This window comes from Plectropomus leopardus, chromosome 21 (genome assembly GCF_008729295.1).
Source record: "Plectropomus leopardus isolate mb chromosome 21, YSFRI_Pleo_2.0, whole genome shotgun sequence".
Lineage (NCBI taxonomy): Eukaryota > Metazoa > Chordata > Actinopteri > Perciformes > Serranidae > Plectropomus > Plectropomus leopardus.
Genome location: NC_056483.1, coordinates 6,914,448 through 6,927,729, shown reverse-complemented (window position 1 = coordinate 6,927,729; position 13,282 = coordinate 6,914,448). Strand labels below are relative to the sequence as shown.

At 38.1% G+C, this 13,282-nt stretch overlaps 1 protein-coding gene across 1 annotated transcript in view; it reads left to right on the top strand.

Annotated features, from left to right (window-relative positions):
- The window catches only part of pou6f2 (POU class 6 homeobox 2), an 88,148-nt gene that overhangs the window by 19,225 nt on the left and 55,641 nt on the right, over positions 1-13,282 (top strand). Inside the window, exon 4 of the mRNA XM_042510685.1 lies at positions 7,337-7,434. Coding sequence (XP_042366619.1) covers positions 7,337-7,434 — 98 coding nt within the window. The remainder of the gene's footprint in view (positions 1-7,336; positions 7,435-13,282) is intronic.

The following is a 13,282-nucleotide window of genomic DNA, read 5'->3' as shown; positions in this document are numbered from 1 at the left end:
TAGCTGTTTTGCATGTTTTTGTGCTATTATTATCTCTACTTCAATAATTCAATTTATTATAGCAATTAAAAATGTAATTATCTTATAATCTTCAGTCTTTTTAAAATGTGTTCACATGTGAAATTATTTTCCATGGATTAGATTTCAGTGGCAGTGATTGACACCGTCTTAATAGCAAACACATGCACTCAGCCAGACATTTTCAAAAGGACCATTATAAAAATGGAGGTTGGCTGTTCATTCTGAATAGCCTGAATCGTTACCAGGCCTCTCTCGTACATTTGACAACTTACATAATGCATTTCCACTAAAATAGCTTAAGTGTTAAAGCTTCTTTTATGGGCAAAAATTGATTCATGAATGCTTTGAGGCGAAAGCTAACATGAACACAAAGCTTTCAATAACACCCATTTTATTCAGACTGTCAATGTATGAAGCGGTTGCATTAGACAAGGTGGCATGCTGATTGCTTTATGAAATCCAGGCTAATTGTTTTGTGGTGTAGTCCTTGGGGCACCCTGCATTAAGACAGGCTGAATGAAGTCAAATAAATATGGCTCTTTGCCCCCACCCCCGTCAACCGCCCAACACACACGCACACATAGAGACATTGTGCCTTGTGTGGCATTGAAAGTCGCTCTCCAGTGGCCACTTTGGTGATCAATAAAAGAGAATTTATATAGTGGTGGATATTGGCAATATTTCCATGACATAAGTCAAATCAAATTGCACTCTGTGCCCTGTAATAAATCTAATTATTTCACTCACATAAAAAAAAGCATTTTTACTGAAAATATCATTGTGTCACTGTCGGGATCGGTTTGGAATTAATCAGACTTGATTTATGTAATTAAACTCATCCTCTTACTTTCAGTCAAGGCAGCAAAAAACTTACATAACTAAAGAGTTTTGATTTAAGGGCACTTGTACATTGGCAGTTTAACTGCTCACGAAGATGAAGCCTGAATGTCCTAGATAAATGTAAAGCTATGTTGAATGTGCATCGCCTGTTCTTTCATCCGTTTGGCCTCTTCTTTCATCCCACCTCACATCAATACATCCATTCATTCCATTTTACCCATTGTGTAACCTGCATATAATCACGGCATCAAAGGACTTTCTTTATAGTAAAGGTTTGATCAAGATATTTTCTGTTTTTTTTCCCCCGCGTCTATAGTATTAACCTTCATCTGGAAATCCATTTAAGAATCATTCACATAGGCTAAGTAAATTTTTATAAAAAAAAGAAAAGAAAAGCAAAACATGTACAAAGATTCTAGTAATAAAAAAGAATTGAAGACTGACTCCCTGGGTATTTCTCCTGTCAGCTATTTAATTTAGTTAAAGAAATTACACAAATCCTTTGGGGGAAGATGTGCATGTGTATTTATTTATTATCGATCTTTTCCCCTGCGATAAACGTGTTAACGTTACAGATATTTGCGAGGGGATGAAGCTTTCTAAGTTATTGTGAAATGAAGGCATCAAGGAATCGTTATTCAGTAAGTCTACTGCACTGTTTATCAGATAGAATACATTATTCACAACCAATATCTTAACTACAGTCATGAGCTGTGTAGTTTGGAGCTTATTGATGATATTAGAAAGTCTTATTAAAGCTGAATATCTTCATTTAGCTAATTGTCTTTGTTATGAAGATAACTAGTTAATTCACTGGTGGAAAAGTTGTTCAGTGGCATTGCTGGTTTCATTATGAAATAAACCCACTGAACAGCTATCACTGTGGCAGCTGCATTTACAAAATTGCCTTTGAGATGGTTGGGAAGTTTAAATGAAAATCAGAGTGAAACACATTTATTTGATCACATCCAAAGTGAGAATTAACTGCAAGGAGACAATATCACTAATGAAATCCAGTAAAAACATTACAGCCTCATAATATCCACCCGCCAAAATGAATGGCAAATTATACAGCAGATTATGATGACACTTTACTTCATCCATCGCTTTATATCGACTCTAATACGGCCACAAAGTCTTTTCTGTATGTTCAGATTGATCTTAATTCCAGAGACTGAGTGCACAGGGTGGGGCTGTGCACAGCGTGGTCCATAATGGGTGAAATAATTGGTGAAAAGAGACTGGCTTGTCAAAATATCCACTGCGTAGCGAGGTTGATAAGCGAGAGGATGTGGACCTTCATCGCGAAGCAGGGCCAGCCAGAGGTGGAAACCAGCTAGAAAAGCAGGCTCCCCCTTGGGCTTTTACATCCGCCATCAAATGCTTGAGGTTTGTTAGGTCATGCCACTCACCAATTATTTGGATTTTATGTAAAGATGAAATGATTTTAGTTGGCGGAGGGGAGTTTAAAATGTAATGCATAAATATACTTGACAGGCAATGAGATCTTTCTGGCAGGACTATTCAATAGACGGCTTTGTATGAAGCTTTTATAAAAGGACTGGAAACCACTGCATGCACTGTATGTTTAACAAGAAAAAGCCTGTTCATCCTGTCCATGAAAAGAATGACACAGTACATCAAGGTTTTATTCTTTATTGAAAAGCTGTGATAGTCCATGTAAGAAAATCAATCTTACAGGGGAAATGTGATTACATTTCACTTTCTATGAAGGTTATGCTCATGATGCATTATAAGCACATTCATGAGACATTATAATGCATATGGATGGCTTTATGAAACATTTTATAAATGTTAATCATCCTGCATGACAACTGAGAACAAGGTTTATGAAGTGTATTTAGATATTTATTGTATTACGATGAACCCCTTCAGATTTTGGGGGTTGGTGTGTGGAGTTGAAAAACTAATACACTCTGTGTATTGCAGCTTGTTCTACTTAGGATATATAAAATGACATTATCCCGAACATCAAGTGGCACCGGCATGAGACTGGCTTCGGCATTTCCGCTCTCTCCTTCTTATAGACACACACACAAAACTCTGTTCGAACCAATCTGACAGCATCCAATCAATTTGTACGAGAGAACTGCATTATATGTTGTTATGAGGACTCAGGGCCTGTCTTGACTTGGAACTTGACTTGGGACTTGAGTGCAAATTAACTGTCATTTGCAAAACAATGTCTTGGTCCCACCTCTGGTGCTGGTTGAGCTTAGAGTAGAAACATGCATCCATACGGTTGGCAGGTGCAGTTAGGTGCAGAGGAACGTGTTCCTACATGGAACTGCTCACAACAAAGTCTGTGGATTGTCTTGAGTGACCACGTCATGATTTCTGGAAAGAGACATTGCTGTTGAGTTTTTCGAATGTATTTTTGGTGTTTTGAGCACCACAAGCTGTGTACATTTTCTTGGAGAGAAGGCAGGCATCTGTATGGCCAACATCTCCAACACTCACCAACTTAAACCAAAACAATCTAGATTAATAAACCTCACTACTGGCAAGAGGAAAAATATGTATTTGTGATTTAGGAACTGTCCATTTATAGCTCCCTAAGTGATGCTGTAGTTTATTATTAATGTTGTAAAACATTATACTATCTGAGAAACTTAGAATTTTTAATCTGTTTATGATATATTAGAGCAGTTCGTTATCTTTCTTTATAAAATTATGGTAGCTATAATATGCCGTTTAATCCAGGACTGGGATTTTTCTTCCAAACATTGTTGCCACTCTGGCGTACAGATAGAAATAATTATGAATGCTGAACTTACAATACATTATTTCTGTCACTTCTAATACTTTATAAAACATCGTTATGAGTTGTAGTTCATGATTATAAACATTTAAAAAGAATTTGATAAGGGCATATAGAGTGCTCCAGGGATGCCATTTTTCTGTTAGGCTGACCGGAAAGCCAGTGTCGCCATGGTTCCCTCATTTAAAAGCCTATGGGATTTTTCCATGGGATTTGGATCATTTCAGAAAATATGCTCCATGGTGAGCAAACCCTTATGATACCTACACATTTTGTTCAGCAAGATAATCCTCAATCTTCTAATCTTGAACACCACTTTTGAGATTTCTGAAGCCTAAATGCAATCACCAGAGGTATAAAGCTATTGTTTAGGTTAAAACGAACCACACTATGGCATAATAACATTCTGTATTCTCATTTAGCCACTGTTAGCAACCACTTTTTTGAGAAACATAAAAGCTTCAAAGTTTATGAGTGGGGTATTTACTGATGTATTTTATGTCCTAGAACAAACATGAAAGTCTTCGCCGCTTGTGTTTACCACAGACCTTATTTAAGGATTCTAACCAAAAACACATTCAGAAAACCCATTGACTTTGAGACAAGGAAATCGCAGGTACTGAAATGCAGAATTCCAGGTTTTAGTACTCATTACTGGGGGTTTTTATAAATACATCACAATGCTTCATGAATGTGCTTATAATGTGTGATAGACATGACCTTCATAGAAAGTTTTACCAGTTTTCCTTTTTTTTTTAATTCATTGTCTGATTTAATGAGGTCGTGTGGCCTTCAAACACATTTCCAAGCAACTTTACTGCAGGGTAGAGCTGTTGTATGAAGGAGACAGCACATCTAAAACGATATTTTATTAACCTTTTGTGAGTGTTTTTGTATCATACATTCAAAACAGTCATTCTTATTGAATTACAGACAGCACATGACCTTTTTGTCAAATGCTCACATTGGTGTTTTTAAAATAAATTGCCCATTTTTGTGCTATTAAATTGACTTAACAACTTGACTCATAGAGGTTACAGGCACTCATCTGTGCTTTTACAAAGCCTTTAAATTTGAAATTTTTATCGAAGAGAAGCTGATCACTCATACTTTATTTATAGAGAATGCAATAAAATAGAATAATTTGCCTCATGCAGTTTCTTAACAACTCCATGTACATTTTATACTTGCAGTATATACTTAAATGGAAATGAAGGAATGTTTGGAAACAAACAGGTCTCCAATCTGTGTTTTACACTACTTTACGACAGTAGGAATCATGCCAGTATTAATATAATAATTTGTTTTTAAAACCTCTGCAAAGCTTGGTTTTAAAATCCTATGACTAAATTAGCAACAATCAAAGTTTTGGTTCTGAACAAACATTATTACAAAATATGTATTTCTAAAATTTACCTTGCAGCACTAGCAAACAACTTGCCCTATACCTAATTTTGATTAAAATGTCGCTGAAGCTGGATTGATTCATGTAAGCATTGCTGTAGTCAACCAAGTCATGACCACAGTGTATCAAGACCAAGACTTTGAGAGATGAGACCAGGTCAAGACCAGACCAGTGTGAGTTCCATACTGCATGAATCGCTAAATGTGGAATATGTGCACTATCGGCAGCCCTTAAACATGCACAGAGCACAAAGATTCCTCTTCATTCATGTGTTTTATAACCATACTGTATGTATACAAGTGTGCCATGATTCTTGATTAAATAATCAAAAGGCAATGCAGAGGTGACTTTTGTGTTCAGTAATTTTACTTTGTTGTCTTTAAACACATAAAAACACTAAGGAGCTGATTCAACTCGACCTTTACTTTTCAACAATTCCGCAATTTAGTGATATCCGTGCAGTCAGGGTCTTGACCAGTCTTGAAATAAAGTCCCGAGTCCTCTTAGTCTGACAAGACTGAGTAAAAATGTGGCCAAGACGAGACCGTCACTTTTTAAAAGTTGTCATAAGACTGATCTCAAGACAGACATCGATCTCAAGTAATATAACACTACATGGAAGTTCGTGACATCAGGTTTTTCCAGAGTAGCCTTGTCCACTACCAACCACTGAGACAAGCACAGTCAAAACAACAAAACAAAAAAAAAAAAAAAATCTTTCAAGTGAAAGTACCAAAACTGTTTTAACTGTGGCAGAAATGTTTGTGTTCTTGTAATACCTTATCACTTATGATAAGAGACAAGTTTAGAAAATAGGTTTGTGGAACCTTTGAACTCATTTTTCAAGTGTTTTTAGAAAAAAAATCAATGTTTCAGCAGACATTTTTTATACTGAAAAACTCAATCAGAAAATCTAAGGATGAAGAGGTTCTGGTGACACTTTTTCTCCATAATAGGTAAAAAAAAACTTGAAAGAAAAGGACACTTAATCAAACTTAAATACTTGTGTAACAGCTTAAAAGTCGATCAAGGACGGCAGTATTCTTCCAGGTTAAGGCTAGTGTGGTTAAACATGGTAGTTGGTATCAACAAAAGGCCTGAAGTTGTCATTGAAACACCAAAGTGAGATGAATCAGTGAGAAGATGTTATCCACTCTGTTGTAACAGTTTGTCAGCTAAAGAACAGGGGTCCTTCTTTATTGTAGTTTTACCACTTTTGGTTTCCATGGCACTGCACCTTCACCAACTTATTCAAAAGATGTTCATCCTCCAAACCAACATCTTTACAACTCTCTTGAAGTGATCTACTATGAAATCACAAAAATCCTCTCATTGTTGGAAAAACCAACCCGAATGTAACTGTCTTTTATTTAACACCAGTACTATATATTCATCTATGTTCACAAGGCTATTGTTTTCTTCAAGTTTTTGGAACATTATTGCTATAGTAGGATTGAAGTGTCCTTCACACTAAAGTCTTCCAGCTGTAAATTTTCTGTTCTTTTGGACGAATACTCTCGGAACATTAAATAAATTATGTTCAGTCAAGTATTTTTTTTTTCTTCTGGACAGTCAGTTTGGCGGAAGACATTGAAGAGACATTTATTTTTTTTGACAGTTCTTTCTGCAAGATTTACTCGTCTTTGCACTCAGAAAGCCTTTGCGCCAACAGTGAGGTATCATGCGATCTCGATATCATCGAGGTCAGAGGGTGAGGGTCAAAGCAGCCTTTTGACCTTTCAGAGCCATCCACACTCATTGCGCTGCGGAGATATTTTGTGAGATGGGTATTGCTATGATATCCAATCGCCGGTGTCCTTTGTTTTCCCTGCAGCCATCAGCAAGCTTATTATCATGTCCCTGTCTGCTCCACTCCACTCTGCCCTCATAGCAAACAGGTCTAATTGTGTCTCGTAGCTGCAGGCTCAGAGCGGAGGGGGGGAGTGGGTTTAGATGAGTGATACTCGGTGATGTAAATGGCTGAATAATATGGCCCCAGCGTTTGTGGTGGATCTCTATCTCTCAGCGGTAATCTAGGCCATCGGGGACCCGCCAGTATGCATCATCCCCCATCAATGAGCCTCTCCGCTGGTTGGTAATTTATTCAGCGCTACAGCGGTTATTGATAAAGCACTTAAATACAAATTCCCCTCCTTTCCCAACTGCCCTCCTCTGCGTCGTATGACACTGTGTTGTAATATTGCAACGCGGTCTGTGTTGTGTGTTTATTTACTTACAGTGTCTCTGTTGATCTAAGGCGATTATTGTTGTCTATTCTTCTTTCCCAGGAGCTCGTGACGGTTCGGTCCAATCTGACACCAGCAGCAGTCCTTCTGAGCAGAGTCAGCTGGGCCAGTCCCACCCAGGATACCCAATGGGTCCACAGGTGAGTGAGGTGACCTGAAACACTCTCTCTTTAACCATTTAACACCTGAGCAAATTGGCTTGGTTAATGGGTAGAAGGCAATGAGCAAAATCACAAAAAATGGCCCAAAAATTGGCAAGAAATAAGTTAAAAGTTACAATTAAAATTAAAAACAGACAACAAAAACAAAGAAAAAAGTGACATTGAAAAAAAATCTTCTAACATACTTATAGTTATAATAGTAATATTAGATATTTTTGCCCAGTTTTTTTTAATAATATCTAATGATCCCCCCCAACGATTTAAATGACTTTTTTTTTATAATAATAATAATAATAATGTTTTGCAATTTTCAGGACATTTTTTGCCAAGTTACTCATTGCCTTTATCCCCATGTTTTTTTAAAGGAATTAATGACATTTTCTCAAGTTTAAATGCTTGTAAAAGGTGCAGCGCAACAAAACTAATGTCAATCCAGGTGTTAAAGGGTTAATCGGTGATTTTGTGAATAAGATAATATTTTGCCGGGGCCTTTAAGAACGCTGCGAAATGCCAAAACTTCCACAATAACTCAGATTTACATGAGTTTGACTCTTCTGTCAGCTTAAGGAAGTCTGGGAACATATTAATACCAAAAAAACAAGTGGTATAATAAAATGTAACAAACGAATGTTCAAGGGTTTGGGCTTGTGAACCCAGTCTTTTCAAGCGGCAGTCAGGTGTGTTTGAGAAGTTGGAGAAGCTATTCAGGGTAAAAAATGATCTATTTATCTCTTGATTAGTAGTGTATCTGTTTAAATCTCCTGGAAACTTTCAACTTACTTTGACATAAAAACTCTAAAAATGACTGAAAAAATTGAACTGACTGAGGCAAAGAGCTGCCAGCCTCATCAGATTTCAGACACCTGCTTCTTTCCCAGAAGAGTCAAGATGAAAGGGGACAGATGTGACACCAGACATTAAGGTACAATACTCACATCAGGTCCAGTGAGGGTTTTGATAAAAACAATTTATGCTAAGTAGGTAAAAATATGACTGTGAAGTCATAATGCCTCCATGTCCTTATTTCCCCTCAAATGACCTTTTAAAGTCATGTTGGTTTATGTAGAAACAGTGAGGAATGTATGAGATCAAAATTTACAACATTTTTAGCACTTTATGTTTCTGTTCTGAGTTTTGAACATTTTTCATTCTTTATTTGACTGTAATACTGTCATACTTTGTGCGTCAATGACACTGTAATGGTGGTAAATGAACAGGAGAAGTCAGTCATGGTAGAGCTGCGTTTGCTGGTTGGGGAAAGCATCCTTCTTTTTGATGTTGAGTGCTATGATGTTGTCCCTAGTCTCCTTGATGTGGGCTTCTTTACAATTTTGTTTTCTGCTTCCACACGTGTAAAATAATTCAAAGAAGCCAAACTTCGTAAATTTTTAATATTGATAACTAGAAGATTTTACACATCAAGTCCGTATTTTTCAGCCAAGATTGACTGACTTTAAAAACCTCACGCTATGTTAATCACACCAACTGTCAAGCTTTCATCTGTGATTTAAGTTTTTGAAACAGGTTTGATTTAAAATTTTAAAAAATCATGCATTTCATGTGCATTTATGTGTATGTGTCCCTACCTTACACATATTGCCACCACTGTTTAGTATCAATTGGATTAGGAAATGTTGGTGGAGTTATTTATTCATTTATTTATTTATTTATTTATTTTGAGATCCAGTGTGAAGGATTTAGCAGAAATTGTATACATTTTCATAACTATGCTTTCATTAGTTTCTGATCTACTGAAACTGAAACACAGGAGAAATTTCAGTTCTGCAAACTCACCGCTAGGTGCCCCTAAATATTACACACTGGACCTTTATGGTGTGATTCCAATATTGCCATCAGTTTGTCAAGTTGGCCCTCTGACATCCTGAAATAGTCCTGGAAACTATAAAGATAAATCATAAGCTCCTTTATCAGCAGGTAAAAGTCTGATTTATTTTACCTTCTCAGGATTGGATGGGCCCAATATTTTCATTTTCTACTTTCAAGAAGAGAGAGAAAAGAGAAATCATCCTCTATATTGTATTGCATTGGGAGTTTTTACAATTAATAGAACAAATAAGCACATTGGACTCAGCATACAAAGGTTGCATTACAATTTTAACTGGATGACAGGTTAAAAAAACACATACATACAACGTAAAATATGGACATGGTCTGTAAGAGCCTTAACTCAACTCTGTCAAATAAGCTATGTTTAGTCTGCCATAATGAGAGTAGCGGTAAGGTATTTTCATACAGTGCCAGTTTTTAAATTCATATTTTTTCAGAGTACGTGAGTGAAACAAAAAACATCCTCAATATGCGACGGTGTGATTCATTTTCGGCTAAAATGTGTATTTGTTTAGTATTTTGTCATCACACATCAAATGTAATCAAGTCGTGTCACTAATGAGCTCACAATACAGGCCTTGTCAAAACAAGCAGGGGAGCAAAGAGCCTGAGCCTGCAGCCCTGTTAATAGCTCAATCAGGCATTGTCCTATCTGATTGGATTTATTGGCCTGGTGGCTCTGCGATGTTTAATGAACATCTATCTCATTAGTGTTGCTCAATGTCACCGCTCAACACACATACACACACACACACACAGAGCATCAGGTTTCCTCCACCCTCTTTAATAAGGCCATTCTCCCTGCACTCAGTGTTACTCAATGACAGTCAATCCTCATCAGGATAAACACAAGAGGAAACATGAGAGGAGGAAAGTCGTTCAGTTTAGTCGGGCAGGTTTGTAGGGTGAGAAATCCCCAGTGAAAGAGTCAATCTGCTGTAAGTGGAGATGAAGAATGAGCTAATTAAAAGCACTTTTCTGATTACAGACACCCTCACTGGTCAGAGGCGCTGTTTTTGTAATAGATAAGAAATATACACAAAGGGAAAGCATCTCGAGCAGGCAGCAGTTACAGTCTGAGCCTCAGCAGGCGGCTTTCAGCAGTCACCATCTAATATATTAATGCTGTCAGTACAGTCTCTGTGAAGCTAACACTTTTCAGAAACAAAGGCGCTCCGCATGCCATACCCAATTCTCTTGTTCCAGGATCAATATGTTTTGATAGATTCTCGCTCCAGAGCCGGATATTGTTCGAACAACCATTATCCGATGGTAGTTTACCCAACATGAATCCACCTTCCTTCTGTTTCCCACTCGCAGTTAGGATGACAAAAGTCTGCTATCTGGGTGATTATGGGCAATTTCTCAGTGCCAGAGCTGCCAAGCAGATAGAAGGGCCTATTCTCCCCTGATGGGCAGAGAGGCTGGGTACCACATCCAGTCCTGAGTGGGGCTGCTTCCCCATCCAGAGCCCAACACACACCCAGTCTGTGCATCTGTGTGGCCCCTAGGAGACCACTTCTCCACACTCAGCTGTCAAGCTTGCCAAGCACTGTACAATAGCTTTCCAACCGCACCTACTGTATGGAGAAGCTGCCTGATATCAGACAGAATTGTCAACTCGTTACACTCCGTTTCCATCTTGAGCCTGACATTACCTCCAATCCAACCAGTTTCTGGGGAAGGGGATTTGATTTTTCTTAACCAAAAATTAATGTATCCCCCTGAATCTAATGTCATTTTAAGTCGACACTGATATGTAGTAATGCGGTTTTAGCAGTGTTTTCCACAATGACATGCAATGTCCAGCTGGGTGAAGACAGTAGTCAGCTGGCTAGGTCACTGCTGCCAAATTATCTGCAGACCCGCACCAGTAATTAAAATAGTAACGTCACTAAATAAAGCAGTTTCACCTGAATAATCAGTGTCCATTTCAACTGACACAGGACATCCAAGGTTGTGGGAACTGGGAGCTGAGCTACCATTTACGTTAACTTATGTCCAACGACTTCTTAAAGTTCTTCATTCAGTTCTGAGATATGTATTTTAAAACAACTAAGATCTGAAATATGGTAGTTACATGACCTGAAACAGTAAGAAAGTAGTTGGCCAAAAATGTTGGCCAGTGCTCTTGGAAAATTCTCTTTTAGGAGTGGAGGGGAGCAAAGTAAAACAAACTGCAATATCGGGTGATATTAAGAAGACATATCAATTTTTAACAGCCTTCATAGCAGCACCTATCTTGTTTATAGTGCTCAACATTGTTTTTATTTCTCTTTGTTGGTTCTGGCTAGCTTGAATATGGCATTACTCCCTCCTGTGGTGCTGATTGGCTAATCATTATTCCCCCCACGCTGCACTTATTGGATTATTTTTCATTGAAAATTCAACGATTCTGGACCCAGCCTGGTGGAGAGGAAGAGGAAGAGCATCAGGTCAAAAAGGCAGAAGGGGATACCTGTTCATCTAGATGAATGATGCTGGAGATTCTCTTAGTCAAAGCTTGTTGAGTGGCTGCAGAGTAGAGCTTATGATGTTTATGAGTGCTGTTCCCGTTCAAAACGTGCCTATTGGGAACGGTCCAATTGCTTGGCCTCCAATATCTCTGCAAGCAGATTTCTTAAAAAACAAGCATCAACCTCTTGGCTGATAAATGAAGCCAACGTAGAAATACCAAAAACTTCAATTCCTCGAATGGCCTCTTGAGGCTACAGAAGCAAGTCAGTCCCCGTAGACCCTCATGGTGAAATACAAAAAAAGGGTTTTGGTCTTTATAACTAATTACATCACTGGTGACAACCGTAGGGGAGTGAGTTTTTATGTAAGTTACGCGTTTTCATTTTACCAAGACTAAAAGTTGCACATATTTAAGGGAATATTGAGTGACAGGCTGCCAGCAAGGCGTCACCACAGTCTAAATCAGATCCTCGCCCCTTCACAGTTCTACCCTCTCCCCCAAATTTGGTCACCTCTGGCTCCGTAACACCAAGATGGTGATGGCCAAAATGCTGAACTGAAGGCTTCAAAATGGCAGTCCATAAACCAACAGGTGATGTCTCGGTAGCTGCATTCATGATTTTTAATCTGGATCCTGAGCAACGCACCTGCTACAGCTGTGGAAACGTGTCATTTGGATGCAAAAGAATTTTATCGCCTCAGTCAAAACCCAAATATTTCCAGGAACAACAGTGTTCATGTTGAAAGATACATCACTGATGATGTATGTTTGAGTTTGCTACAATGAAAACATCTCCAGTATTTCTTTCTTCATCTGTTGTTTTAATGTACTAAAGCGAGTGACATAGAGCGAAATGTACCCAGCATGCCATTCAGCGGTGTTACAATTAACATGGGTCCCCTGTCAATACCCTACACAGTGTTCACATAAAGGACTACTAATAAATATATCTGATAGAGCTTGAGAGCTCAAACTGCACTTACTCGGGTAGCAGCAACACACCTGCCAAATGCCAAGTTTATCACATGAAAGAATATCGAGAAAAAGACAGACGTACAACTAGAGATTTCCTCCATTTTAGTTAAGATGCTAAATTTATTCTTATCTCGGATTTTGATGTGTGCATATACGGTGTTCTCACCACAGATGAAGATCATAATCAGTCTTAAACTGGCACAACAAACAGCCTAAAGACCAAGAGCTCTCACATGCTTTAAAAAATCCTCTCCTCTCTCTGCCTGTGTGCCTTTAACAGCTGCCTGTTTCTCCAAAGCTGCCTGTAATGATAAATAAATCAGGGCTACATCTGATAATTGCAGAATTGTCTTTTAATGTTATTCCCTTCTATGTGAGGCTGTCTTTGCTGTCAAGCCTGGCAGTCTCATTTTGTTTGACTCAGAGATGAAATGTTCAAAGAGCGTCTTTGATTATATGCTGCTTCGATTCGAGATTAAATTTAGTTTAAAACGCGAGATTAAACATATGTCACTTGAAGCTAACAAACGGGTTGCCTTTGTTATT